The sequence below is a fragment of the Rattus norvegicus genome, chromosome 16, assembly GCF_036323735.1.
Source record: "Rattus norvegicus strain BN/NHsdMcwi chromosome 16, GRCr8, whole genome shotgun sequence".
Classification (NCBI taxonomy): domain Eukaryota; kingdom Metazoa; phylum Chordata; class Mammalia; order Rodentia; family Muridae; genus Rattus; species Rattus norvegicus.
The window spans coordinates 62,682,833-62,710,147 of record NC_086034.1 but is presented as its reverse complement, the minus strand read 5'-3'; the positions used below and the strand labels follow the sequence as shown (position 1 = coordinate 62,710,147).

General features: G+C 45.9%; 1 protein-coding gene across 2 annotated transcripts in view; it reads right to left on the bottom strand.

Annotated features, from left to right (window-relative positions):
* Lonrf1 (LON peptidase N-terminal domain and ring finger 1) overlaps window positions 1-22,217 on the bottom strand; it is a 30,595-nt gene extending 8,378 nt beyond the window's left edge. The window contains exons 1-7 of one of the 2 annotated variants that reach the window (XM_063275867.1): window positions 21,408-22,217; window positions 10,877-10,995; window positions 8,823-8,945; window positions 5,646-5,795; window positions 4,903-5,143; window positions 4,705-4,801; window positions 3,352-3,466 (exon numbers count right to left, since the gene is read on the bottom strand). In XM_063275867.1, coding sequence (XP_063131937.1) covers window positions 3,352-3,466; window positions 4,705-4,801; window positions 4,903-5,143; window positions 5,646-5,795; window positions 8,823-8,945; window positions 10,877-10,995; window positions 21,408-22,203 — 1,641 coding nt within the window. In that variant the 5' untranslated portion in view covers window positions 22,204-22,217. The remainder of the gene's footprint in view (window positions 1-3,351; window positions 3,467-4,704; window positions 4,802-4,902; window positions 5,144-5,645; window positions 5,796-8,822; window positions 8,946-10,876; window positions 10,996-21,407) is intronic. The other variant, XM_017600372.3, reaches the window with a different exon arrangement.
* Between the last annotated feature and the right edge of the window lie 5,098 nt (window positions 22,218-27,315).

Sequence of the window (27,315 nt, the reverse complement as noted above, 5' to 3'; positions counted from 1 at the left end):
TTAACTGAGAGGTCAGGGCCCTTGTTATAGACCAACACACTGGATTCTAACTGCATTTAATGTACGAGGGGAACCCTGCAGTTCAAGTAGCTACACAATAAACCTGCCTGGGCCTCGGCTCCATCGGCTCCATCGTGAGGCTGGAGACACAGCTGGACACCCCCACCCGCCCCCACACACACACCCTGCTGTGTAGGAAGTGCCCTGTCATGAGCACAAATCTTTTGTTGCCAGCAGCCAGCCTGGCCCCTGCCATCTCCCATGGCACAAGCAAATTTCTAAGAAGCAGAAAGTTTATATGGAGAAGAAAGGAATGCACTTGCCTTCTTTCAGAAAGTCAAAACAACTGCTGTTTTGTCTATTTCAAAGATAAATCTCTACATAGGATTTTCCGCTGGGAGCGCTGTTGCCTTTTCTGTGAGATAAGGTCTTATGGTGTAGCTCAGGCTGGCCTGCAAACCGAGGTTCTCCCACCTCAGCTCCCCAAGTATTAGAATTAGAGGCCTATGCCTCCACTCTGCACATTTAATCTTTAAGTTTTCCTCTGATGTTGCTATCAGTCAGACTTCAACAGCTGCTGCTTTTCCTGTGTGCTCTATCCCCACCTCTGTTCACCCGGTACATCTGTGCTCCCTTCACAGACTCCGAAAAGTGGCTGTCCACATTCAGCAACAGCAACGACGACGACGACGACGACGACAATGACAAAAGCCCACCTCTCCTGTCTAAGCAAGCTCTCTCAGGTCAGGATCTGACTGCATGTTTCATGATGTCTTCCTTAATCCCCTTTACCTTACACTGTGTATTTGGCTGTTTTTAGACAGAACATGGAAGAGCCTGCCTGTCATGCCTGCCCTGTACCACATGGGTGTGGAGCATAAGTCTGCGTAATCAGAGTGAGAGCTGCTTAGGCTCAGAGTACACGGATGGACAGAAACACACATGCATTAAGTAAAGTAAATAAAATAAAGTAGTCATCTTGGGAGAAGGGTCTCAAAGAGTCCCTCCATCTACAGAGCCAACAGAAATAGCAGCTGTGTCAAGCTGTACTGAAGGACAGACACAGTGGGAAATTTAGGAGGTAGGGAAGGTGGCCATGGTGGCCATGGAAGCGGTTTCCAACCTTGACTAGGAAGGTCTGTGGAAATACAGACTGCTAAGACCCACCCAAGGGTTCTGGCTCAGGGTGTTAGGTGGAATCTGAGAATCAGAAGTTCTTAGATGATCTGTGGACACCCTGGAAGACGTAGGGACTCCTTTCACAACAAAGAGAGGGGCATGAATGGACTCCGCTAGACTGTGTGTGTGTAGACAGCAGGAGTTTATCGTGAGCCCAACCACATTACGGACTTTGTATGAGCAGCCCTCTAACTGCTTTCTGTTAAATTAATAAAGATTTCTGGAAAACTGGATGCTCACACAGTTATAGCTGATAGAATATTGTCTTATGTCATTGGCAGGGAGTCGAGATCTGTAGAATATTATAAAAATATTGCCATGAATCCAGCAATTCGGCTTCCAGGAATGTAGCTAAGGACATCATCAAGTAGCTGCACTCCTCAGTTTACAAAGGCACAGTTTTTGTACAGAGGGGCAGACGAGCCCGTAAGCTCTGTAACGGGGAGACGTTGCTACTTCCCACCAAACTGCTGCAAAGCTCACGGCTTTAAACCACACTTACTGGGCAAATGAAGACAGGAAAATGCAGGCAGGAAATATGCAAGCATATCAGTGTTATTTTCAAATTATATACTATTAAATCCGCATATAATCTGTACTTTACTAACGCTACAACATAAGCTATCATCAACGCTGGAAACGGGATATTTTTAAACAGCTAGTTATATATTCAAACAGTACCTTCAAGGTTTTCCTTCAAACTCCTAGTTATTAAAAGACAAAGTATTTCCAAATGCAAGTACTGCATTGGCTAGTTCACTTGAAAACAGTCATAGCACAGAATAAACTCTGGGGAAAACAGCATGTTTACTATACTTTATCCCAAAATGCCAAGTCCTCGTCACAACTGGGAGACCCTTCAAGGGTAACTTTACTTTAGATTTCCTGACTTAGCAAACACTGTATGGATGTGTGCACTTCACTTGTATGTGTATGTGTGTACATGTGTGAGCTTGTGCATGTTTTCAACACACCAGCTTGTTATCTAACATACATATGGAATGCAGCAACATGTACTGTGTTTTCTGTGTAAGTATTTTTATAGGGGTTGAATTTATTTTTAACACATGAATGGTGGCGGAGGCTTTTCTCTGCACACAATACTATAATCACCACAGGGAGCCGTGTGCCTCTGGGTGCTCTCTGGGTAACTGAAGTTACACAGCACCACGAGGCTGGATCCTGAGACAGAGGGGCCAGGAGATGGCACTGCCACTGTCTTTCCCATTACGGGGGCTCGTGCTGACCTCTGGCAGGACGCTGCCTGCTCTCTCTGTCTTTTGCCACCACTTCCTAGAGCTACTGTTCCCAGTGCAACAAGCATTGGTCACGGGGCCTCCGTAAGTCTTAGTTAATTAAACATATGGGAACCAGTCCCTCAGCCACCTAGCCACAGTTCAAGAGCTTGAGTAGATACATGTGGCTGGCGGCCACCAACTGGACAGGAAAGCCGGACCGTCTACCATGCAGGAGGTTCTCCAGGACAGCAGCTCCGGGCATTAAGGGATGTGAACAGGCCTCAGGTCTGGGTGAGATGCAGGGCAGCGGAATCCCCTCAGTGGCATCATCACTACAACTCAACACCTTCCCCGGAGCAACGAGTCAGCTGTATTTCTTTTATTAAAAAACAAACTCAATGGTTCCTTGTCTCACAATGTTGGGTCAGGATTTTTCTTTTAAAAAATGTTTACCTTACTACTTCTTATTTTTTATTTTATCTTTTCCCTCTTTTTACCCTACAAGTCCTTTGTGGCTTCCAGTTTAGCATTTTGCATGGGATCCCTGGAGAAGCTGCAGACAAGTGGACCCGTTACTCTGCCTTTTCCTGGGCTCTTTGCCTTCGGCTTGTTTGTTTTGTCCCATTCTGATGTGTTAGCTTTTGTTTTACAATATCATATTATACTAACTATATTTTCCTATTATCCCTTAAAACCGAACAAAAACAAACCAACCAACCATCCAAAGGACTTGGTTCGTAGATCCCATGTCCTCCCAGCTCTCAGTCCGTCTTCTCCTAAATAACACGGCTAATCAGCAGTGTGCTGCTCTTGGTCAGCAGGGATGTGCAATTCACCTCACTTTGAAAATGAAACCACACTTTCCATGGCTGAACACAAACCAAGCCATGCTCCCAAACTCAGGACCAATAAACAGACACTCGTGTGCGTTTACCTCTTTTAAGCTTTCTTTGCAGAGGGGACAATATGGAGCATGATCTAAGCAACGCTCAAGACAATTCTTGCAGAATGAGTGTCCACAAGGGGTTGTTACTGGCTCAAAAAACAACCTGAAATCAAACACAGTACACATTAGCTTTCACACCAGGAGCCTGCATGTCAGAAAAGCTTCCATTAATAATGGACTATAACATAAATTAGAGCAGTGGTTCTCAACCTGTCGGTCAAGACCCCTTTGAGTCATACATCTCAGATATCCTGCATATCAGATACTACAACTCATAACAGAAGCAAAATTACAATTATGACATATCGATGAAAATTTTATGGTTGGGATCACCATACCACGAGGAAATATAAAGGGTCACAGTATTAGGAGGGTTGAGAACCACTGGTTTAGAGGGGGCAGGAGGCCAAGGTGAGAGAAGAGATGGGGAAGAGGGCAATGCTAACAGTACTGTGGCCTCCTGCACCTTCTGAAAGACCTCGAACAACAAAGGTACCCTTCCAGGGGCCCAGAACTGCACTGACTACTGTAGTCACCACTGGATGGACACACGGGGCTACCAAACCCTTAAGCAGTGGCTGAGTCAGGAAGGCAAGCCAAGTAAATGCAGACTCAAAGACAGAGCAAACGACGTATGTCATTGGTGATCTTTAGATTTCGATACAGTCTCATCAAGTTAAAAATGGTCCTTAATAGTTTGATTAAAGCCTTTCTACATAAAAGACACTAAAGGATACACTCAGCAAACTCTGATGGCACCAGAATAAGGTTGTGGCCTTCTGCACCTCCTGAAAGACCTCGAACATGATACAACCTATTTCTTTGCATATTAACTTTCAAGTTCACGTTAGGGAAAAAATGATCTAACCTGGCATGGTGGCACGTATTTAATTCCAGTATCTTAATCCTAGCACTCAGGAAGATGGGGCACGACAATCATAAGTTCAAAACCAGCACAGGCTAACAGCTACCCCCTGCATTACTGAAGACACACACAGTGAGCCAGGCACTTGTGATGCTTGTAATCCCAGCACTCAGTGGGAGGCAGGAGCAGGTGGATCTCATGCGTTCAAGGACACCCTGATCTATGCAGTCAGTTCCAGGACAGCCAGGGCCACCCAGATCCTGTGTTGTGCAAACACTGGCCCCATTTTCTCAAGGCAAGTTCTGAGATTCAGAGGTCAGTCTCCTCAAAATCGGAAAAAGCTAAAGCTAGGACTAAAACTCCATCTTCTGATCCTTAGCCCAACATTGTTAGTTATTCTTACCTAGCCTCACCTTTATACTAACACTACATAGTTACGCCAACATAATCATCTTTATGAAATCTGACACACTCACCTCATACAGAGAGAACACTCGAAGTCTGAGACATCTATTAGTTCTTCCGGGATGTCACCATAAGCTATTGAGAACATACAGTCTTCCCCGGGAGATTCTAATCAAATAAAGCAGACAGGGTTTTACTTTTGGGGGAAGAGGTTCCAAGGCCACTCTGAGTCATTACTTCCCTGGGGTAATGCAGAATGAAAGCCTCACCACCTTGCTTTTTGAGCTTATTCCTCCCGTCCTCGTTAATGATCACATCCTGTTCTAAGAGAGACAGCTTCCTTTTCAGCAGAGCGCCTTTTCCCTGAGCGCACAGTACGGGTTCCGAGCACACGCGCTTTAAGCCATCCTCCCTGGCAGGCACTGCTGCTGCACTGATGGCTTGTGCGGACTGAGCGCGGTTTAGGCTTCCCTTGACAGGCTCTGAGGCATCCTCCGCTTGTTCTTCAGTCTGTGGAAACGATAAACAGAGGCAACTCTCTCTGTTCACTGTCCTTTATTCCTCTTGCCAAGAAGAAAACTGGAATGGAGATTTCAACTCCTTATACTATGCACTTGAAAACTAGCTTAACAGATTAAACCAGGCAGGTAACTGATTTTTGTCAGTATGTATAGAGCCTTAGGTATCACGCTGACTGACGTCACAGCACTGTTTAGAGCAGTAGTTCTGACGCAGATGCTCCTGGACGGAGAATAAAATACTTGTAACTATGTGCATGTTCTAAGACACTGTAAGTTTTCTGCCAGTTAAGTGACCTAAAATGGTGGTCAGTGAGCACTGACAGTATGTAGAGAGCTTTAGTCTGAATCAAATGCTACAGACAAGATCCTGTTACTATAACTAGATAGGCAACACACACTTAAGCAGGTTCTGAAGCTTGACACTGAGAAAGTGGGGGTCTCAGCTGTAAGGAGGTGGGTGCAGGGAGCAAACATCATCCTCCACCCCTTACCTGCTTCAGGCCAAGCTCAGGAGGGGAGTGTGGCTGTTCCATTACTGACGGAAAACCAAGAGGTTTGCTTTTAGTACACGGTAACGAACTCCAGGAAGACCCCTTCAGGCCTTCCTTTACGTTTTCAGGTGACAGTAAGTCACACAGAATCTGTAAGAAATACAAAAATAGAAGAGAAGACATATACCATCTGGTGAAGAACAACAATATAAGCTTGCCTATTCAAATTCTGGGAGGTGTTTATAGCAGACACTATTTTTAATGATCAGGAAAGAAATCGATATATTTTTAAGTTTTACGAACCAAGGTATATCATTTCCAGGAAAAAAAGGGGGGCGAGGAAGGTTTAAACCTTTGAAAGGAAGGCATAAAGTAGCTTAAGAAGGTACCCAAGGGGATGGCTAGCTTTTCAAATATAAGAATTATAAATCAAGGAAGAGGTTTTCAGAGAGGTGGAACTATTTAATCTATTAGTAAGCCCTACTCTGTCAGGAGGTCAAGGTGCCCACAACAGTGCATTGTCTGTTGTGTTTGTCTGAACCTAAGAACGTGGACTAAAACACAACACTCTAAAGGCCCCGTGTTTACACGGAACGTAGCCTGTCACTGACCAGCCACCCGTCCGGTGGCCTCCGCTGCTGAATACTTGCTTGGGAGCAAACAGCAGCTGCCCTCCCACCCCTGGAGCTCAAAGGCAGCTGGCTGCACCGTAAAACTTCCTGGTGCTCGAGCAAGCACTAAATCCCAATCAATCACATAATCCCAATCACATAAACAGGTTTAGTCAGGACAGAGGGAACAAGTGGCTAAATGAAAACAGGGTGTTTTATAAAACGCCATGTTTCTCTGTGCAGCAGGGTACTTCCTAAACTCTAGGTCTGGGGGTTAAGCTTCTTGGGTGTGCCATCACTCAAACACATAGAATTTGGTTATCTGCAAATCAGTGTAAGGAAACAGTGTGAATAGAATAAGTCTTCATAGGTCCTCAGGCCATAATTCACTTAATAGGAAGCTATGTGGGGCCCAGGAATGTAGCTCATTGGTAAAGAGTCCATACAAAGAAAACATACATTGCTACCCTAGCACCGCAATACCTCTCCTATGTATTTGCAATGAGAGGCTTTGACAAGACAGTAAACAGCAGCAACTCCATCCAACCTTCCAAAACCACCGTGAAAACAACAGATGAAGATTACTGCCAACAGCAACAACACAACAACAACACAACAACACAACAACACAATAACACAACAACAACACAACATCAACACAACAACATAACAACACAACACAATAACACAACAACAACACAATACAACATCAACACAACAACATAACAACACAACAACACAATAACACAACAACAACACAACAACAACACAATAACACAACAACAACAACACAATACAACAGCAACACAACAACAACACAACAACCACCACCACCGCATGGGATTGGTACAGAGACAGATAGGCAAATCAATGAAATAGAATCAAAGCTCCAGAAATAAATCCACACACCACCTGTGGACACTTGATTTTTGATAAAGAAGCCCAAACCATACAGTGGAAAAAAGAAAGCATCAACACATGGTGCTGGTCTAACTGGATGTCTGCATGTAGAAGAATGCAGATAGATTCATACCTATCACCTGCACCAAACTCAAGTCCAAGTGGATCGAGGACCTCCCATAAAACTGGATACACTAAATCTCATAGAAGAAAATGTACAAAACAGCCTCAAACTCTTAGGCACGGGTGAAATTTCCTGAACAGAACACCAATGGCTGAGGTTCTAAGCTCAACAATTGATAAATGGGACCCCATGAACTGAAAAGCTTCTGTAAGGCACAGGACACTGTCAATAGGACAAAACAGCAATCTGGGAAATTGGGAAAGGATCCTTACCAAGCCTACATCCAACAGGGGGCTAATATCTAAAATATATAAAGAACTCAAGAAGTTAAAACTCCAAGAACTCGGGTAACCCAATTAAAAATGGATACAGAGCAAAACAGAAATCTCAACAGAGAAATCTCAAATGACCAAGAAGCACCTAAAGAAATACTCAACATCCTTAGTCATCAGGGAATGTAAATGACCCTGAGATTCTACCTTACACCAATCAGAATGGCTAAGATCAAGGACTCAGGTCAGAGCTCATGCTGGAGAGGATGTGGAGAGAGGGCAACACTCCTCCTTTACTGGTGGGATTGCACATTGGTACAACCACTCTGAAAGTCAGTCTGGAGGGTTCTAGAAAATTGGAAATAGTTCTACCTGAAGACCCAGGTATATACCACTCCTGGGCATATACCCAAAAGATGTTCCACCATACCACAAGGAAATGGTGCTCCACTATGTTCACAGCAGCCTTATTCATAATAGCCAGAAGCTGGAAACAACCCAGAGATCCCTCAACAAAAGAAATGAAACAGAAAACGTGGTTCATTTATACAATGGAATACTCAGCTGTTAAAAAACAAGGACATCATGAATTCTGCAGGCAAATGGATGAAACTAAGAAATATCACCCTGAGTGAGGTAACCCAGACCCAAAGGACATACATGGTATGTACTCACTGATAAGTAGACATTAGCCATAAAGCACAGGATACCCATAATGTGCCCCACAGACCCTAAGAAGTTAAGCAAGAAGGAAGGCCCAAGACAGAATGCTTGACCCAGATGCTGTGGCAGCTTGCCTAGAGCTAACTGTTGGTTTTGCTTTGTTTATTTTTCACAATGGCATGTTAAAAGCTCTGATCCACTCTAAAGCTTCCTATTTAACTTGGTTTGATCCACTCTTTCCTCTGAAGTCCTTCGATCATGGACTCCTTCCCTCCCTTGCTGTCTACTAAAATAACAGCTGTGTCAGTCATCACAGGGCGACTTATGGACAAAGGTGTGTGGAGTGCTGAGATGAACTAGGCAAACCAAGCTGAAAGGGACAGCACTTAACCATGGAAGGCAAAAGGCCTGAATTTTCCAGCGTAACGTCTCAAAGCAGACAAACAGCAGAGGAAGGTGCCTATTTAACATATCACATCAGAGCTGGCCTCCAGGTTCTCCCAGCATCCCTCAGACCCTACCTATTACAGGGCTGCATAGCCTGCCTCCGCCCTGACCCCTCCAGCCGGGGCCGGGCTGCACTGCCCCTGCGCAGGTAAAGTGGTACCTTTTCTACTTGCAGCTTTGCAGGTGCGAAGTCTTCATCAAGGGCCAAGCACTGAAGGAAGAGCTGTAAGGCGTCGCCCAGGAACCCGGCGTCCTGCAGGACTTTCCCTTTCCTGAAGTAGACCTTCGACAAAGCACAACCAAACTTCATGTACAGAGCTGTTTATCCAGACCCCCGAGGGAAGGAAGGGCTCTCGATCTGCAGACTCTGCAACTGAGCCACTCTGAGAAGGATCATGCACGTGGTGCCCTAGCTGCTACTCCAAAGTCCAAAGAGGTACCCGAGTGGGGAAATTGAGGCCACAAAATGATCTTCACTGGACAGACTACTGATTCAAACACTTGTTTGGTGTGTGTGTGTGCGTGGGTAGGCATGAGGGTGCCCAAGAAGGCAGAAGAGGGTGTCTGGATCCCCCGGGTGTCTATGAGCACCCTCTATGGGTGCTGGAAATTAAATTCATGTCCTCTGGAAAAGCAGTAAGCAATCTTAACTGCCAAACTCCCTAAACCACCAATTTAAAGGTTACTCATACAACGGCAGTTATTTGAGGGGAACATAAAATAACATGTATATTTACTGACTTTAACATGTATCAAAAGCATGTGTTAAAACTCATGTAAATACTCTCCTCTTAAAGTCAGGACAAGTGATATTACTACTTAAACTATGAGTGACTTCTTTTAATACATTTAACAGATCATTAGCAGTGATTAAGTAATTTTATTACAATTTAAATAATTACCTTATAACTATTAGTAACAAAGAACCTAGGTAAGTTTTAAGTCATTATCTTGTAGTTCTTGGCAAACGATAATTGAGTAGCAATTTCAAATGTGTCTAATGAGTAACCTGTATAGGTAAACAATCAAACAACGCCAACTGGGGCAGGTTATAGATTCAGGCCAAGACACAGTGCTTATATTATCTACAGAACATGAGGGGACTATGGTAATCAATTAACCAGATTCTGTGCTACAAATTATCTGCAGTTAAAATTATTTCCTCAGTTCCAATATACTCTCTCTTGCTTATACTTGCAAATGTATAAGCTATATATATATAAACCATTGAAATATCTGTGATTGAAATTCCTTGTTTCATCAAGAATTCAAGCTGGGTGGGTGGTGGTAGTGCACAACTTTAATCCCAGCACACAGGAGGCAGAGGCAAGTAGATCTCTGTGAGTTTGAGGCCAGCCACTCTGGGGTGTGTGTGTGTGTGTGTGTGTGTGTGTGTGTGTGTGTGTGTGTGTGTGTGTGTGTGTAAAAACCACCTAGGCAAGGCCAACTTCTGTAAACCGACTGTCTGGTTGCTTGGACACCGTCAGCATCTTGCAGTCCAGGACTACGCTTTCTCCATTACCGAACTCGTTCAGTAAGTCGGCTTTGAACCTGTCTTTATAATGCATCAAGCTGAAATTTTTATTTAATAGTTTATATGTTATTTTTCTGTGTCATGAATTGTTTGATCTTAGGAAACAAAGGTTTGGCTTCTTTCCCCTACAACCAATTTTTTTCTGACAATACAATTTGCTTAATTTTGCCCCCTACAAGCGTGGTGTGAAGGTGGGCCTGGGGGGACTGGGAAGTGAGTGTGACTGGGATGCATTAGGTAAAATTCTCCAGTAACTGACAAAAATACTAGGTTGTGGAAAAAAACTACTCATCTAACTTAATTTCCAGAAAGCTACGTATTTCTTTCCAGAAATGATCCTTTTATGTGTATGTGTGCTCATGTGTAGGAGAGTGTACACAGAGACCAGAGGCCAACCTCTGGCCCCACTCTTCAGACCCCACCTCATGAGCTGCAGGGCTCTACCTGGCTCAGCCTCCCTGGCACTTGGACTGCAGACCTCCACCAGGACATCTGGCTTTCTTGTATGTTCTGAGACTTGAACTCATGCCTTGAAGCTTGTGGTGAACATAACGTCACTCACTTAGCTCCACCCTATGTATTCATCAGAAGCCGACCATCGACTGTTAAGACCTGTACCTGTAACTGAAGTTCGTCACGGCTGCCAAGTTAACAGCTATACAAAGTGAACGGCCATTTACCTCGGGCCAGTTGGGAAGCTGAAAGAGAACTGCATTTAGATCCTCTAAGGCTGCTTTAAACTCCTGCAGGCCGGCGTAGGACTCCGCTCTGTAGATTTTGAGAGTCAGGTCACTCGGCTCTGAAATAAGCATTTCACAGGGATACTGTTATTTTACAAAGACAACTCTAGTCATTTATAAAATATCACCATACTAGCTTAAGAAAAAGCTTGTGATTCCAAAATTAAAAACTGCCAATTAAAGTTTACAAAGCAAGTACAGCATTCATGCAACACACTTCATAGGTCAATACTTGAACAGAAATTTTTTGATAAGATTATTTTAGTAGTGAGAGTTACAATAAGAATACTAGTAATGTTTTATGATAAAAAATTCTTATTAGAACTACTTTTTTCAAAAAAAAAAAGGACTCTATAAAGATTTTCAAGCCATCTCACATGTTTAGAAAACTTGCCTTTAAAAAACTTTATTTTAATTAAAATAGAATTATATTACTCAGCCCCTGAAATTTAATTTATAAATCATTGTTTATAAAAACAAAAACACTTCAGAAAGTCTCAGTGATAGGAAAGGGAGCAGCACTCAGTCCTTTGAGTGCCCGGGTCCTCATTCTAAGGACAAAGGGCTGGCTGGCCTGAGCTAGTTTGTAAGATCTTTAATTCCTAGCCATAGTGGCCTTCTACATACACAACCTTTAATCCCAGCACTCCACAGGCAGAGGCAGGCAGATCTCTGAGTCTGAGGCCAGCCTGGTCTACAGAGTGAGTTCTAGGACAGCCAGGGGCTACAGGAGGAATCCCTGTCAGAAGAAAGAAAGAGGGGAGAGGGACGAAGGGAAGGAAGGAAGGGAAGGAGGGAGGGAGGGAGGAAGGGAGGGAGCCTGCAGCCCATGAATAGGCGAGCCATGCTCCAGTGCAAGGCCACACATCCATGAATCCATGGCACACAAATTGGGCTTGGTGGGTGGAAAGAAAAAGACACAAAATAGGGAGGAGGGGTGGATGGGGGGGGTAATCTGGAGAAAGGGTATGACCTAAACTTGTTGCACGAAATTCTCTAAGACCTTGATAGAAGTATTTTTAAAAAGGGCATGACAAGAATTTCATGTCCTTACGAACAAAACTGTACAGAAATTTAAAAGCCCAGTGATTAACTGACCAGGAATGTAAGCGTTCCTAGAACAGAGTTTGAATCTGTGAGCTCAGGCTCCTTACTGCCTTTGAGCACCTCACAGTCTAACCTGACTACACGAGCTGCCTCAGGTGTGCTGACTGGGGAACTGGGTGTGCATGCCAACACTGTCCACAAGCGAGCCGTGAAGGTTCTGTCACCGGAGGCCTGGCGCAGGGAGTACCTACTTTACATCGAAGCTCAGGGGCTTAGCTGCCTTGGTGAGGCAGGAAGCTATCCGGCAGGAGTTCTCTGCAGACGCTCAGCTCTATTCTTGGACTCCTCAGAAGGCTCCTTCTCATTTCACATGTTTACAGTGTGTTCTCGACACGCTTGGCACACAATGTACACTCAAATCTGCCTCTCCACCTGCTAGCACTGGAGTCCAGAGTGGCTCCCTCCTGCCCCTGTCAACACTTGCTCTCTACCTGCTAGCATTGGAATCCAGAGTGGCTCCCTCCTGCCCCTGTCAGCACTTGCTCTCTAGCTGCTGGCACTGTTTGGGGAGGCTGGGGAAAGTTTTACACACGGGCTCCAGATGGTGGACACTACCAAAATGCCAGGGCGTGGCTAGAGGCTTAGAATCCAATCCAGACAGATGTGCTTCCTTGTTGGCGTCATGAATAGAACAGTTGGCCCTAGTTGGCTGACACCATGCAGCCCCCGATGCCATGCTTTCTTGGTCACCATGCATAAATATACACCATTATAAATCAAGAAGAAACTTTCCTCACTCTGACAGAGGTGGAAAGGGGACCACGTTTTCTCTACGAACACTCAGCTACTTACCCCCTTAAAGCAAGCTCTTAAAAGTAGGTACACTTGGTGTAAGAGAACAGGTGTGCACTGAAAGCTAGTTTAAAACTCTTGGCCAGCTCCTTGAGGGTCAAATGCTAATGGAATAATTATTCTGATGGACTCCATTGGGAAACAGTGTCAACCCCAGTGAGTTCACACCATTGTCACTTCTGAAGAGATCAGGCCCACCCCACTCAATCTCCATTCTTAATTCTACAAAGGAGCCAAGCACACTACCTCAGGCCCTTTGACTAACCAAACATAAGGAACATTTACTCTCTACATAAACTCAAGAAAGCTGACTGAGAACAGCCATCTGTCCTGGCTGCATTGTCACCCGGAAGTCAACAATGATGACCTGCCTGTACCTCACCTGACTTAAGGACCCTGGAGTAAGCAAAGCGCTTTGCCACCTGTGTCACCTGTGTCGTGGAGGGGGTGCCCTCAGGCCACTACTGCAGGTGTCCAGGGCACCAGCATGTGCCGAACACACTATGTACTGTGTTGAAAACGTCGAGATGGCATGCTTTCAGAGATGGCTAGTCATACAGAGGATCATCACCGCGGTTCTTGTAGCCTGGCAGGGGGTGCACACCTGTCACCCCAATGTTAAGGAGTCTAGATCCTGAATTAGAGGCCAGCCAGGTCTACCTGGGAAATTCTAGGATTACATGGTGGGACCTGACTACCCCCTCCCTCCCCCCCAATTAAAAAGGCAAGGTGGCCCCTAACTTGGTGATCTAATCTAGCTGTTCCCTGCCATCAGGACCAGACGCAGATCTCATTCTGTACCATTATTCACCTCTAGGGTCTGTACCCTCCGTTTTCAGTTTTCGCCCTAACTTCGCAGCCATATTCCCCTCATCCTGCTATGACTACCCTCAAGGCAGCTTGCTCTCCATCATGAAGTACTTCCACATTCTGTATTGGTGACACCGCTGATGTCCCAAATCAAAGTCATCCTGAACAAGGCCAATTCTCTTCTCTCGCCCAACTCTCCTGCCAGTGGCCCTAAGTTAGGCTTCCAGACTCTCTTCAGTCCTATTACAGAGGCTGGCTTTCTCCTGCCACTAGCCTGTCTTCACCAGCTACAAGACAGGGATGATATTGACGGCCTTACTTCTTATCAATGCCTGCTCTGTGGATGCCATTCTGTGTCATGACTCCTCCCTCTGCCCCCTCGTCCTTCCTTGTCTTAGCCCCTATGTAGCCCTCTTCTAGTCTGGATGGCTTTTCCATCCCATATGACTCATCTCACCAACCTCCTCTTAGAATGCTTCTGACGGGAGTGTCTGCCGTGATACCATTAGTATCAACAGTGTGTGTGTGAAGCCAGACTCACTGTCACCTGGGGCTGATGACAAATAATCTTTACTTAACTACGACTAAAGAGTTCTTAAAACTTTGAAAAAAATAATCCTGTGCATGAATAGAGAGCGGTGTGTACATGCCAGAGCACCCGTGTGGAGGTCAGAGGGCAACCTTGGCCATCAAGTCCTCAGCTTCTACCTAAGGGCAGGGTCTCCTCATTGTTTGTTGCATATGCCAGGCTGGCTGGCCATAGCCTAAGATTTTCATTTTCCCTTCTCACCTCACTATACAGATGCTATGAACACAGACACATGCCACTGTACCCAGCTTTATTTCAGTGTTCTGCTAGAGATTCAAACTCAGATCCTCTGCTTGCAATACCTAGTAAGGCACTGCCCCACCTCTAAAATATATTTTTATTAAACTGGGACTGGTGGCTCAGGTCTGCAAACTCAGCTACTAGGGAGGGAAGCACAAAGATCTCAAGTTCAAGGCCTGTCTAGGCAATTTAGTGAGACTCCTGTCAAAATAAAAAAAGTGGAAAGGTTCAGGATAAAAGTTGGTGTTGGACCGCTTGTCCAGCATGCATGCCGCCCTATGCCAGCAGTTCTCAAGCATTGGGTCACGACCCCCACAGGGGCCACATATCAGATAGTTACACTATGATTCATAACAGTAGCAAAATTACAGTTATGAAGTAGCAACAAAATAACTTTTATGGTCTGGGATCACCACAATGTGAAAACCTGTATTAAAGGGTCCAAGCATTAGGGAGGTTGAGAACCTCTGCTCTAGGTACAATCCGTGAAGCTTGCCCAGGCTGGTTAAGACAGATGCAAGATTCTGAACCTATAGGAGATGTGCTGCGTGCTGTGTCCTTCTATATACGCACAGCATTAGAACGCAGCTACATTGGGAGACAAGTGCCATTTCTATCATTTTCTCCAAGAACTCAGACCTAACTCTGGCAGTGTTTGTGATCTTAGGGAAACACTAAAACCTGGCCCTTCTGAACTCCTTGGTCAGACTCTCATTTCCTCTTGCACTGGACATTGCTCTCCTTAGACAGCTAAGCTGCTGCACAGCTCAACGATCTGGCCAGCCTGTGCCTGTGCCTGACGTGGACTGAAGGCGCTCTCCAGTCAAGGTCCCCCATCAGTGTGCCAGTCTGCAGGGACCCACACATTAGCAGAAATCTTAAAGCTGTCTCTTTAACCCGTCTTTTTGTTCTGCTATACTGCAAGGGTTATAAAATGCATACTGGGAAATTAAAAAAACAAAGGAAATTAGGAGTTACGTTGGATATGACAGTGGTGTGTTCTGTGACTTTAACCTGGGTGGGTTGAGGGAAGACGGAGAACTTGAGGCCAGTCTGCACAAAATGAGTTCAAGGTTAGCCTGCATGAAACTGTAAGAACCTCCCTCCCTATCATATCTAAATGGGCATCTGCAACATCAAAAAACAAAATCGATACACTGTCTGCAAGTTTCATCCTGGGAGGGAGAAGGGGCAGTTTGGGGTGGAGGCCACAGTGGGGGCAAGTGGTGCTCTGTGGGCGACCAGGAAGCTCTTGACAGATGCGCTCCTCTTCCAGCTGTTCCAGCAGCAATGGACAATAAGCCACATGTCTCTATCGCCACCAATAACAGACCATTTGCTTCTCCAGAAAATCATCAGAGATAGGTAGGGGCAGTGTTCTCAGGCGTCGCAGGGCAGTCAGGATTCACAAGGTCGGTTCAGTCACATGATCGTCAGTTTAACAGGTTTTCAAACACCCTTTGGTGCCAAATAACCATTACCACAGCACTGCCAGGTAGATTCTCATCCTACCCAGGAGACAGGCAAGCCAGCCAGCTGTACTAGGGATTCCAAAGAGCATGAATGAGTCTATAGGGAGACAGAGATGGCTTGTTCAGTGAAGACGGGAGTCACGTTCACTTACGCATTAAAAATATTCGTGTTGACCAAATTATTTCTCAAGGAGAACAAAATGTCAATGCACTGTCAGATAAAATTCTGAATGTTTTGCCAAAAGTATTCCTTTTGAGGTAACGAATCATGAAGCTGAATAATGGGGTGGGGGAGCCCTCCCTATACATCTTATACCACATTAGCTTTGACATTTTGGTCGGAAGAGATCTGTGTCTCACCTAGCTCTGTAGGCTATTCCACTGAGGCATGGGTATAGCATACAAAGAAACAGGCTAAAGACACACCTTTAAGCAGTGCAAGACTCTCCCCATTAAGTTTCCACATTGTGTGCATGCACAAAAGGCCCGTGTTAATGGACTTATCTGTCTTTATTTATAGATTAAACTATCAAAATAGCAATGATTAACAAAAAAAATTAACTTTACCATTACTTTTTGAGTCACCTCAGGTAAGGAGAAAGATGCCAACTGATTTGCAAGCGACTTTAGTAATATCAAGGACACGTTAAGATCCTAGATGATTGATTCCGAGATAAGGCTTCCATCCGAGATAAGAGAACCATCTCTTAGGGCAGTTAAACTCTATGATACGCTCAGCTTCCCCACCTGGAAAATGCTTTTCTATAAAATACTTATATCTTAAAACTGTTGCAAGAACTGAATAATATAACACTGGGGGGGGTACTCGAGTATTGAGATAGTAATGACGTTGTTGGTAACGCTGCAACACCTTCTGACAGAAGCAGCAGATGCCCCACCTTGTCATTCACCCACATGAACTTAGACTTGGCCAGACAGGTCGTTAGGGATCAGTAACCGTTGAAGAGAAGCGTCTCTGTCTACAGTTAGAGTGCTCTTAGGTAATTCATCTTCCCTAACAACTCAATTCCAATTCTGAGAAATAGCTTGCAGTAAAAAAAAAAATGGAAAAGATACAATGTTATCTAAAATGTACTTGAGGAGGCTGGCGAGATGGCTTGACAGTTTGGAGTGCTTACTGCTTTCCCATTGGACCTGGGTTCCATTGTTAGCTCCCACACTGGGCAACTCACAACTGCCCGTTACTCTAGGTCCAAGAGATCTGAGACTCCCTTCCTGGCCTCTTCAGGCACTGGTATGCATGTGATGCATATGCATACATACCATGTATTTACACACACACATGCATGTACGCACATATGTGTATGCACATACGTGTATGAACAAGCACACACACACAAATCTAAAACGTAACAAATCTTTTTTAAAGTTACTGTACAAATAACTGTAAATCTAAGGTAAAAATATTTTGGTATCCTTTGCATTGTTTGCTGAATAAAAGACAGGTAAACTATGGAAAGTACTTATCTAAAACAGGACCCTCAGAAGGTATTTATAGGGCCGCGGTTTTCCGTCTTCTACAACAGAAGCGCTATTATCATCAGCCATTTTAGTTACATGGTCCCTCATTAACTAAATGACTGCTGTAGTGTCAATTCATTAGAAGTCAATAATTAACAAATTCCATTTTAAAAAATATTTTGAATGAATATTATTTTTCTATAATTAAAGAACTATGTAATGACAGGGACTTTATTTTGTTTTTTATTGTACTTCCAGAACCTAAAACATACAGCATGTGTTCCTGACGTATCAGAGGTACTCAGTGAATATTTGTTGAATAAGAAGAAGAAGTTATAGTCCTTAAACGCGAATGCTTTAATCTACTCCATTTTCGGAGGTGAATCACCTGTTCTCTGCTTAGGTCTAACTTGACAATTTGTCTTAAAAGTCATTGGAAACTCTTGGACCTTTTTTTTTTTTTTTTCCTTTTTCTTTTTTTCGGAGCTGGGGATCGAACCCAGGGCCTTGTTCTTGCTAGGCAAGCGCTCTACCACTGAGCTAAATCCCCATCATTGTACTCTTACACACACACACACACACACACACACACACACACACACACACCCAACCCCCTTCCCTCCCACCCCCCACCCTGGACAAGCTGATACAGCAGGATGCTACTAGCTGACATGTATAAACTACAATCAGGGTTTAACCTTTATTTGGTAAAAATGTATATAGAAAATGGAACTGAACTTAAAACCACAAGGCTTAGATATCAGTTTCAGCTGACTGTAACAAAGCTTTTACATTGTAAAACTCTCTAAGGTCTTCTGGGAATTTACTGTGTGAGGCCTTCTCCTGAAGCAGTTCACTTGTTTTCACTCAGTCAGTTCTCACAGAAGCCCTCTGAGGGGGAGACCACACTCAGGGTTTAGACAAAAAAAAAAAAAAAAAAAAAACAGAGAGAGCACAGAGAGGTCAGGCCACATACCCAGGTCATACACTAGGTGGAGGGTTGTACTGGGTCTCTGGTAGGTAATCTGCCTCCAGTGTGGAGAGCTTTGTCACTAGTTGGAAAGCATCTCTAGCTTTAGAGTCCCCAACATCCTTCTGAAGGTCCTCTGTAGGACCCATTAATACATAGGAAGCTGATAATATAAAGACAAAACCAGGGCTGGTAAGATTGATGAAGGCACTTGGTGCCAAGCCATTCCCAGGTCTGATGTGGAAGAGAATTCCCACACACTGTCCTCTGACTTACACACACACACCATGGCATGTATGTGTGCATAAGCAAAGAGGTAAATAAATGAAAACATAAAAAACCCTAAAAAGGTGATTTTCTTAAACAATTTAAATAAATTGTTTAACAATTTAATGTACACACACAAACACACGCCTTGACTTTATTTTTTAAGCCAATTCAAATTGTCAACCATACTGTTCTGCTGTCTTCATTGGGAGAGTGGGGGACACAGGAAAGGGGGGGTCAGTGTAAAACTCCAGAATAAAAGGACGGCAGGACCCCACAGTGGGATCAGTTCAAATGATGCCAGTAGAAAAGACTCAATGCAGAAAAGACTTTTACATAAGCTCCTTGAATACTAAGAAGAAAGTTATGAAACATCTGAGAGTTAATACCAAAAGATCAATGGATTAAATGTTATCTAAATATATTCCAATGCAACAGAACCTTATGTAATCTCAATGGGAATTCTGATTTTGGCAAGGGTTTCCAAGTTTGCTTTTTCTGTCGACAAGGATAAGTTTGGTTGTGTGTGGGCCAACTGCAGACTAGATTTTTTTTTCTAATAATATTTGTTTCATTCTAAGAAACATGAAAAATTACAGCGGTTTTTTTTTCATGATCAACGAAGACAGTGCCATTAATAACTATAATTGAGCAATGATACAAATGCATTTCAAATGCTTACCTATCTCAAAACTGGCCAACTCCAAGACACCTTAACCCTAACAACCGGACAAACAGATTTGCGAGAGTAGAACTGACACACTGTGGTGGGTTGTTTGGAAGGCTAGGGATACAAAGCAGAACGCTGCGCATGCCAGGCGAGCTTGCTACCCCTGAGCTATCCGCCCACTCTTATTAATGCCCATAAATTATGAAACACATACACATTTGCCCCCGACCAACTAAAATATGTTTGGCTCTTTAATTGTTCTCTTTTTATCTCGCACAAAGAATTCAAGAGAAAAAAATATCATCATTAGTATCATTGAGATGCATATTCGGGTGGAGAATTACTGATTTTTCTGACAAGCCTATGAATAAGGAAAAAAAAAACCCTATAACATAATAAAGTGAAAGGCCAGAGACTTGAATTCGAGTCTTGAAAAAAGTGTGGTTATGTGGCCTGTGGGCAAATCTCACATGCGGTCTATGAAGCTTGGAAGCGACAGAATTCATCATTCGCAGCCTTTTCTGTTCAAGATGATATCCTGGTAGACCCGAGGATCTCAATGCTGGGCAGAGAATGTTGGGAAGTGGAGGGTCTAAGCTGCCTATACAAGCCACCACCCAAGTGACTGTTGTTAAGTCACCTGCCCTGTCTCTGCTTCCTCCTTAAGGTCTGACAGAAGCCTGATACTGGATGATCAGTCAGGTCCAGCTTCCCCCACTCAACTTTATCCACCCAGATATCCAGAGTCATCCCCAGCAGAACTGTGCATCCCCAAGTGTTCTATCACTCTGGGTTTGTCGTTTTAGTTTATGAGTGCCTGCTCATGAAGCTGCCAGAAGAGGATGAAAACGTGCCAGAAGGGTATGCCTGAAGCTACTGTCAACTTCCTCAGTATGACTAAAAGAGTCAAAGTAATAATTTCAGTTACAAGTTTATAACTTACCTAATACCTAAAATCAGTTCAAATTCCCAATGTCACTCATTTCCTGGGGATTAATACTGTATGTAATTTCTCATGGCAGCCCACAGACACACAAAGCATGCCCAACACCAGGTGACCAACTATGATACAGTTGACATTTGGGCTTGATCAGTCTTTCACGTAGGTGGCTGTGAGCTTAGGAATGTTTAGCAACATCCTTGGACGGGCCACTAGATGTCTGTACTGACAGGACTTCTACAAGAGGTGGCCATTCAAAGATGTCTCTAGATGCTTTACTAGATAAGGGTCCCTGATGTAAAAATCTCTAGGAGGTAAGTACCACCACCACCTCAGTAGAGAACAACCGAGTTCGAGGATTTAAAGAACTCTTGGCTTTACTAAGTTTACAATGACCCCTTTATCCGCAGTCTAAAAGCCATCTCCAGTAAACTGGACAACGCTGTTCTTGGATATAAGCAAAAGACCTACAAAGCTTCCCCTCACAGGTCTACACTGAGTAAGGCAAACTCGTCATAGGAGGCTACTTCTCTACCAACACCAGGAATGTGTGGGAGCACGCACAGAGGTCCAAGGAAGCAGAATGTGAGATAGGCAGGTGGAGGTTCCTGGAGCAAGCGATCCTTTAGGTAAGAAGAGGTGACCACCTCGCGGGCAACCGGTCACCAACTCAGAGCTGGGCCGCCGCTGGGCCTCCGGGTGCCGGTGCCCGCGCCGGGCTCCCGCCACGCCCACCGAACGTCACCCGTTACACAACGCCCCCCCACCCAGCTTATGCAATTCTGCCCTCCCGCGGCTTCTAATTGCCCCGGTGACTTTAGTGCATGACCAAGGTAGACGCGGTACCCCCAAGCCCCGCCAAGCCCGGGGATGCTCGCCCCACCCCGGCTGGGGTTCCCAGCCAGCTCACAGAGGGAAGCCTGTGGCCCCCACCCACCCCGCGCCCAAGCTCCGCCGCCCCAGGTCCCCGCTCGGCGCGCGCACGAGGGAACCTCGCATCCGCGCCCCTCCCTGCGCCGCGTCACTTGAGGCTCCCAGGCGATCCCCACCGTGACCGAAGCACCCCGGGGCGCCGCCCCCTCCCACACTCGCAATCCCCGCTCGCCAGTCCCGCACCGCAGCCCCGCATCACCTGCTCGCAGAGCGTCGCAGGCGGCGGCCAGGGCCTCCCGGTAGCGTCCTTCGTGTAGTAGCTCCCCGAGGCGGCCGGCCGCCCGCGCGCGCTCGCGCTGGCCCGGGAACCACTTCTCCGCCAGGTGGTTGAGCACGACGCTGGTTCGGAAGTCGGCGATGGCGGCGGCCAGGGGCGGCGGCCGCGGGGTCCCCTCGGAGGCGGCGGCGGCGGGTGGCAGACGGTCCCGGCACAGGCGGCAGCGGGCGCGCAGTTCCCTCCGTAGGCAACGGCGACAGTAGCTGTGGCCGCACGGCACGGTCACCGGCTCACTTAGGAAGCCCCGGCAGCCCAGGCAGCTGAGCAGCCCGGCCGCGCCCGCGGCGGGTGCCGCGCTCCAGCGCAGCCCGTGACGGAGCCGGTAGCTGAACACCAGGCAGTCCACTAGCGAACCGAGGCGCTCGGGCCTGGCCGGGGCCCCGCGGCGCAGCGCAGCCGCGAACGCCTCCAGCGCTCCCTTCAGGTGGCCGCCCAGCGCCAGCAGCTCGCCGCGGCGGAGCAGAAGCTCCCAGCGCCCCGGCTCCGCGCCCGCGCGCTCCAACCGCTCGCCGCCGCCCACTTCCCACGGCCCGTTCCGGCTCCGCGGTCCGCCGGCCGTCTCCCGATTCCCGCCCGGGGACGCCCTCGCCACGGCCGGAGAAGACATGGCCCGCGCAGGGCTGCTCCTCCGTCGCCGCCCGCCGCCACGGTCCGGGAACCTCCGGGGCGCGCGGCTCCGCACGCGGCCGGCGAGCAGGGGGGCGTGGCGCGCGGACATGGCGGGGCGGCGCGCGCCCGGGGAGCCCCTAGGGGCGGGGCCTGGGGAGAGGGGCGGAGCTTAGCGAGACGGAGAGGGGCGGGCCTTGGCTTCCGCGCCCGGCCTCCCGACACGCGGCCGGCCGCCCAGTACCGGAGAGCTGGCCGGCCTGTCCCACCCTTTCTGAGCCCCTCCTGGTGAGGGACGCGAGATCAGATGATCCCCAGCGGGGATCTAATTGGCTTCTCTGACAAGGAGGCTTGGCTCCTGACTGAACAAAGCCTGAAGTCTCCCAGGCGGCCTGCGAGCTGACACCTCTTGTAATCGTGGCTGGTCCCCAGGCCTATAGTGGGTGCTATGCTGTTCGTGTGGGCACCAGCAGTGCTGTGACCCCAAACCTGCCGCACATGAGTAGATACTTAGACCCCTCCTGGCCGTAGATGGAAGCCTTGGGTGGGTCTGGATGCCCAGGGTTTCTGCTGGCCAGAACAAGTAGAGGGACTGCGAATGCACATGCACGGTGTGATTACTTTGAGACTCAAATCTGAAATCGGCCAACTCTAGACACACATATTTCATGTTACTGAGACCACTTCCTCCCAGCACGCAAGAGTTTTTCTTGGTGCTTGGTTAGTGCTGACTTGTGATGAAGTTTATTAAGAGAAAATGACAGAAACGAACTGTCCAAAAGAAACCCAATACTTTGTGAGCGATTTGTAAACTTTAATTTTAAAAGTGCAATACACCAAAAAACATTAAACTATTAAATAAACCACATGTACACTTAGAGAGTGAAAGTCCCCATGTCCTCAGGTGTGCTCCACATCCTTCATACACACTAACCCACAGTTGCTTAAAGTTTTTTAAATGAGAAAACAGGAGAAAAACATTTTCGCTGTGGCAGAAACCAGATCACCACGATGCAAGCGTTCTGCAGCTTGGTCGATTGAAGATAGTTTGGCTCATATGTAATGGGTTCTAGTTCCTCTAAATGTGAAAGCATCAGGTATCTCAATGGAAATATTTATAGACTTGATTACAGAGTACTGGGTTGGTAATGTAGGAAGAGATTTAAGGCTTCTTTTTCAAATACTTGATAACAGGAAATAATTCAGTCTGAAATCATACAGTCAGTATTGAAAAGATTTTAAGATCTCACAGTGATAGTATCATATATATATATATATATATAATGTTTAATAAAATTATCTTCAAATATTTTTAACCAGAGATCTTCAAATAAAGCAATTGGATGGAATGTCAAAGGTCATGCTGTCTAAAATTGTCTAACAATTAATTGTTCCTGCTTACACAGAATAGGTAATAACAGTTCAAAAGTGTCTTTATACTAAACAATGAGCAAACTTTCCTCAGAAAAGAAAGGGGGACAGGAACAAAGAGAGAGAGCAAGAAGAGTTAACTTAAATACAAAAACAAAATCCCAGGTTCCTGTTCCAGCAGTAATGCAGAGACTGTCTCTGAAGCAAGCTGCAGCGAGACAAGGAGCACTTCATCACATCTGGAGTGGGGAACGTGGGGAATTGTTCATGAGCAGAACCTTACGTCTCAGTTACATGGGCAATGGTGTTTACCTGTTCCTGTAGCTTTGGAATCAAGCCTAGGACACCTCCTGCCTGCTGGTCAAGACCCCAAGCATGGAACCATAGCCAAGACAGAACAATGACTTGGTTAGATGCCTAGATGCTCACTGGAGACTTAAAAATCTAACACACAGACAGACACACACACATGTGGACACATACACACACACAGAGGCACATACACAGACACACAGGTACACACACAGGCATACACACACATACACACACAGGCACACATGCACATAGGCACACAGGCACACACACACAGACACACACACATGCAGACACACAGAGGCACATACACAGGCACACACAGGCATACACACACACACACACACACACACACACACACACACACACACACAGGCACACATAGACCAGGCACACACAGACATACACACAGGCACACACATACACACAGGCGCGCACACACACACACACACACACACACAGACACTTCAGACTGTGCCCTAGCAAACATTTCATGGAACGCATTCACGATTAGATAAAGTATAATAAATTGGTAAACAAATAGGTCTTTTCAGTTACTGTTTCAAACCAGGCTCGTCATGAGATTCCTCTCAAAAGGAAAATGGGTTTCGGAAAACAAGATGAAGGATCACCTTGTCCTTTGGAGCCTCTTTCCCTAATGACTATGACAAATACACCCGATCTGGCATGAAATGAAGTGACACAGTTGTGTGTTAAGGAGGGCGGGGTGGTAGGAGGAACTGTGTCCTGTTCTCCGTGGCGTTTGTGAATGGTTATAATTCATGTTTGCTGGTTTATACATTTACATAACCTGTTCTCTCTCATTTATGTAACTTATTTATGTAAGAGGCTGTACTTCCACTGTGGCCTTTGTGTGCTGCACAACTTCCCCGATGAATCAGGAAGTCTCAGCACGGTAATCGCTGGCTGGCATTGTAATAGGTCACTCTTCCGTCTCTCCGTGCCACCAGAAAGGCTATGCCCTTTGATGCAACTGCCTCTTAAATTCAGGGGAGAGAGAAATTAGTACCTTCATTCATTTTCTGAAACTTAGCCTTTGGTCTCTGACTCATCCAGCAGGCTGGGATGAAAAGAGGGCGTCCTGCAAGCCAGCCTCAGGGCAGGAGGTGTCTGACAGGCTTCAAGGGCTCTCTCCTTTCATCCTGTAAGCATCGGCTGGCTTTTGTCATTCTTTGCTAATGAAGTAGTAAAATCAGGAGATTTGTATTTCATTTCGGGTTTTTTCTTTCTTTCTTTCTTTTTTCTCCAGTGTTGTCTTCTAAAATAGATTGGTTATGTAAGAGAGTCAGAAGAAAAGCGTATCTGTTTCCTAATTTGGAAAATGCTTATCACCATCATTCCATGCTTATCCCTCCTGCCCACTGCCGCACCCCATGCCTTTTCCTGATATAGCTAGACTGTTAAGAATAACGTTGACACAATGGTTTTCTTGCACACAATGCAGAAGGACATTTGAACCTCCTGTTTGTACAGTCAGTGAAGTTACCATTTCACAATATCATTGAGAAAGAAAGACAACTGAGTGACCATGAACCGGGGAAATGTAACACAAAGGTAGAGTGTATGTCTAGGCAGTCCTGTGTTCAATCTTGGATACACATATACATCATACATACACACATACATGCATACATACACAGTCCATTTCCTGGTTCAGGTTATTGACACTTCTGATGCTAGAACCTACCTGATGCACTGAACACTAAACCATAAAGTTTTATACAACCTGCCTGTATCAAATAGTGTTTCTATAGGTGGAACGCCTATAGAAAGGGTTTCAAAATCCACCCTCGTACGTCTCGTTCATTATATATGAGAAAGCAGAGCTGAGAGGCGGCCGGCTTGCTAGGAGCCCCCTCAGGGAGGGAATCCAGACACCTTAGTGCTGACTGTGTTCAGTGGGAAGAGGTCACCTGCTTTCCTGGCTCCGATTGCCATCTGTAGAGAGGACAAACTAGACACAGCTCTGAGTTACCCCTGGAGCCTAGCTGGGGAGCTTTATATGAACACCACGACAGGTGGAACAGTGTTTCCCAAGCTCAGGGACACAGCAGTGTGACACCTGATGCAAATGGAACAGAAGGCAGCTGCTGAAAGGGAGGGGACCGTATCTGGAGAAACATACTTTGTTGCTACACACTCAGCCCTGCTCAGAGCAGGTGGAATGAACCCCCGGGACTTTCCGCCACTGGACAGGGATCCATTAACCCGTACATATCTGCTTACCTCCACCATAAATCTAGGAGAGGCTGGAAGAAAGCCTGGGTGGGGGGGTGCCGGTTATGTAACAGGCATTTGTAAGGAAGTTTATATAAGATGCTAAAAATACAGTATATGATCGCTGCAATGGTGTTCTGAGTGAAAAGCCCCAATGGGGACAACCTGAGTAGGTTAAATAGAGGTGATCCTGAACTGACAGAGTCGAAACCCAGTTACTTGCAAGGGGCGACTGTTACAGTACAGCTTGCTATCCGTGAGGAGAACTCAAGGGTTTTAGTAGGGGCAGCTGACCTAACTCTTCAAAAGACTCTAGGGGTACTAAGTGTCTAATCAGTATTCCATTTTATTACATTCAAATGGGTGTTTCCCAAGCTTTGGGCTCTTGGGAACAAATATGCACAGTGACACACTTATACTAGTTAAATTCTCAGAACTAACTACTCATGATGTCCTGGGTATTTCCCTGTCTCCTTAGTGCCATTACCATCTGAACACACACACACACACACACACACACACACGCACGCACACACACACACACACACGCACGCATGCACGCACGCACGCACACGCACACTTGCACACGCACATGCACATACATAAACACTTGTACACACACGTAAGCACATACTGCCCTCTAGAGTATAAGCCCCTTGGGACCTGGGATTTCTGTCCACATGGTTCACTGTCATCTGTACAGAGGACAAACTAGACACCATGAGTAGGAAGTCGGTAGGTAATCACTGAAGGAACTCACAGATGGGAGATACCGTCTCATAGTCTGCTCTCCTATTAACACCAGGACCAATTATTCATACTGACATACTAGAACACCTTTTTCTCCCTCTTCCTTTCAGCTGAGGATTGAGGGCACCTTCCTAAAACTCAGGGGGTGAAGTGTGACCTTCTGGGTGATGGAATTAGGAGTGTGGGAACTCACGGGAGGAGGTCACACTGGAGCCTCCATGAATAACAGAACTTTTCTAAGAAGTCAGAGGGCTTGCTTGGTCTCTTTCTATAGTTAAAGATTGTTATTCTTTTCCTTTTTTTTTTTTTCCAGAGCTGGGGACCGAACCCAGGGCTTTGTGCTTGCTAGGCAAGCGCTCTACCACTGAGCTAAATCCCCAACCCACGATTGTTATTCTTACAATTGTTGTTGTCCTTGTTCCAGTGGTAGGGACAGAATGACACCTCCATTAAATATCCTCCAGGTCTTACGGACTGATCAACATTCCAACGATTATGAAGAGTTTAAATGTTGGAGATCCAAATCCAAATTATTATTGGCTATCTTAGTCCC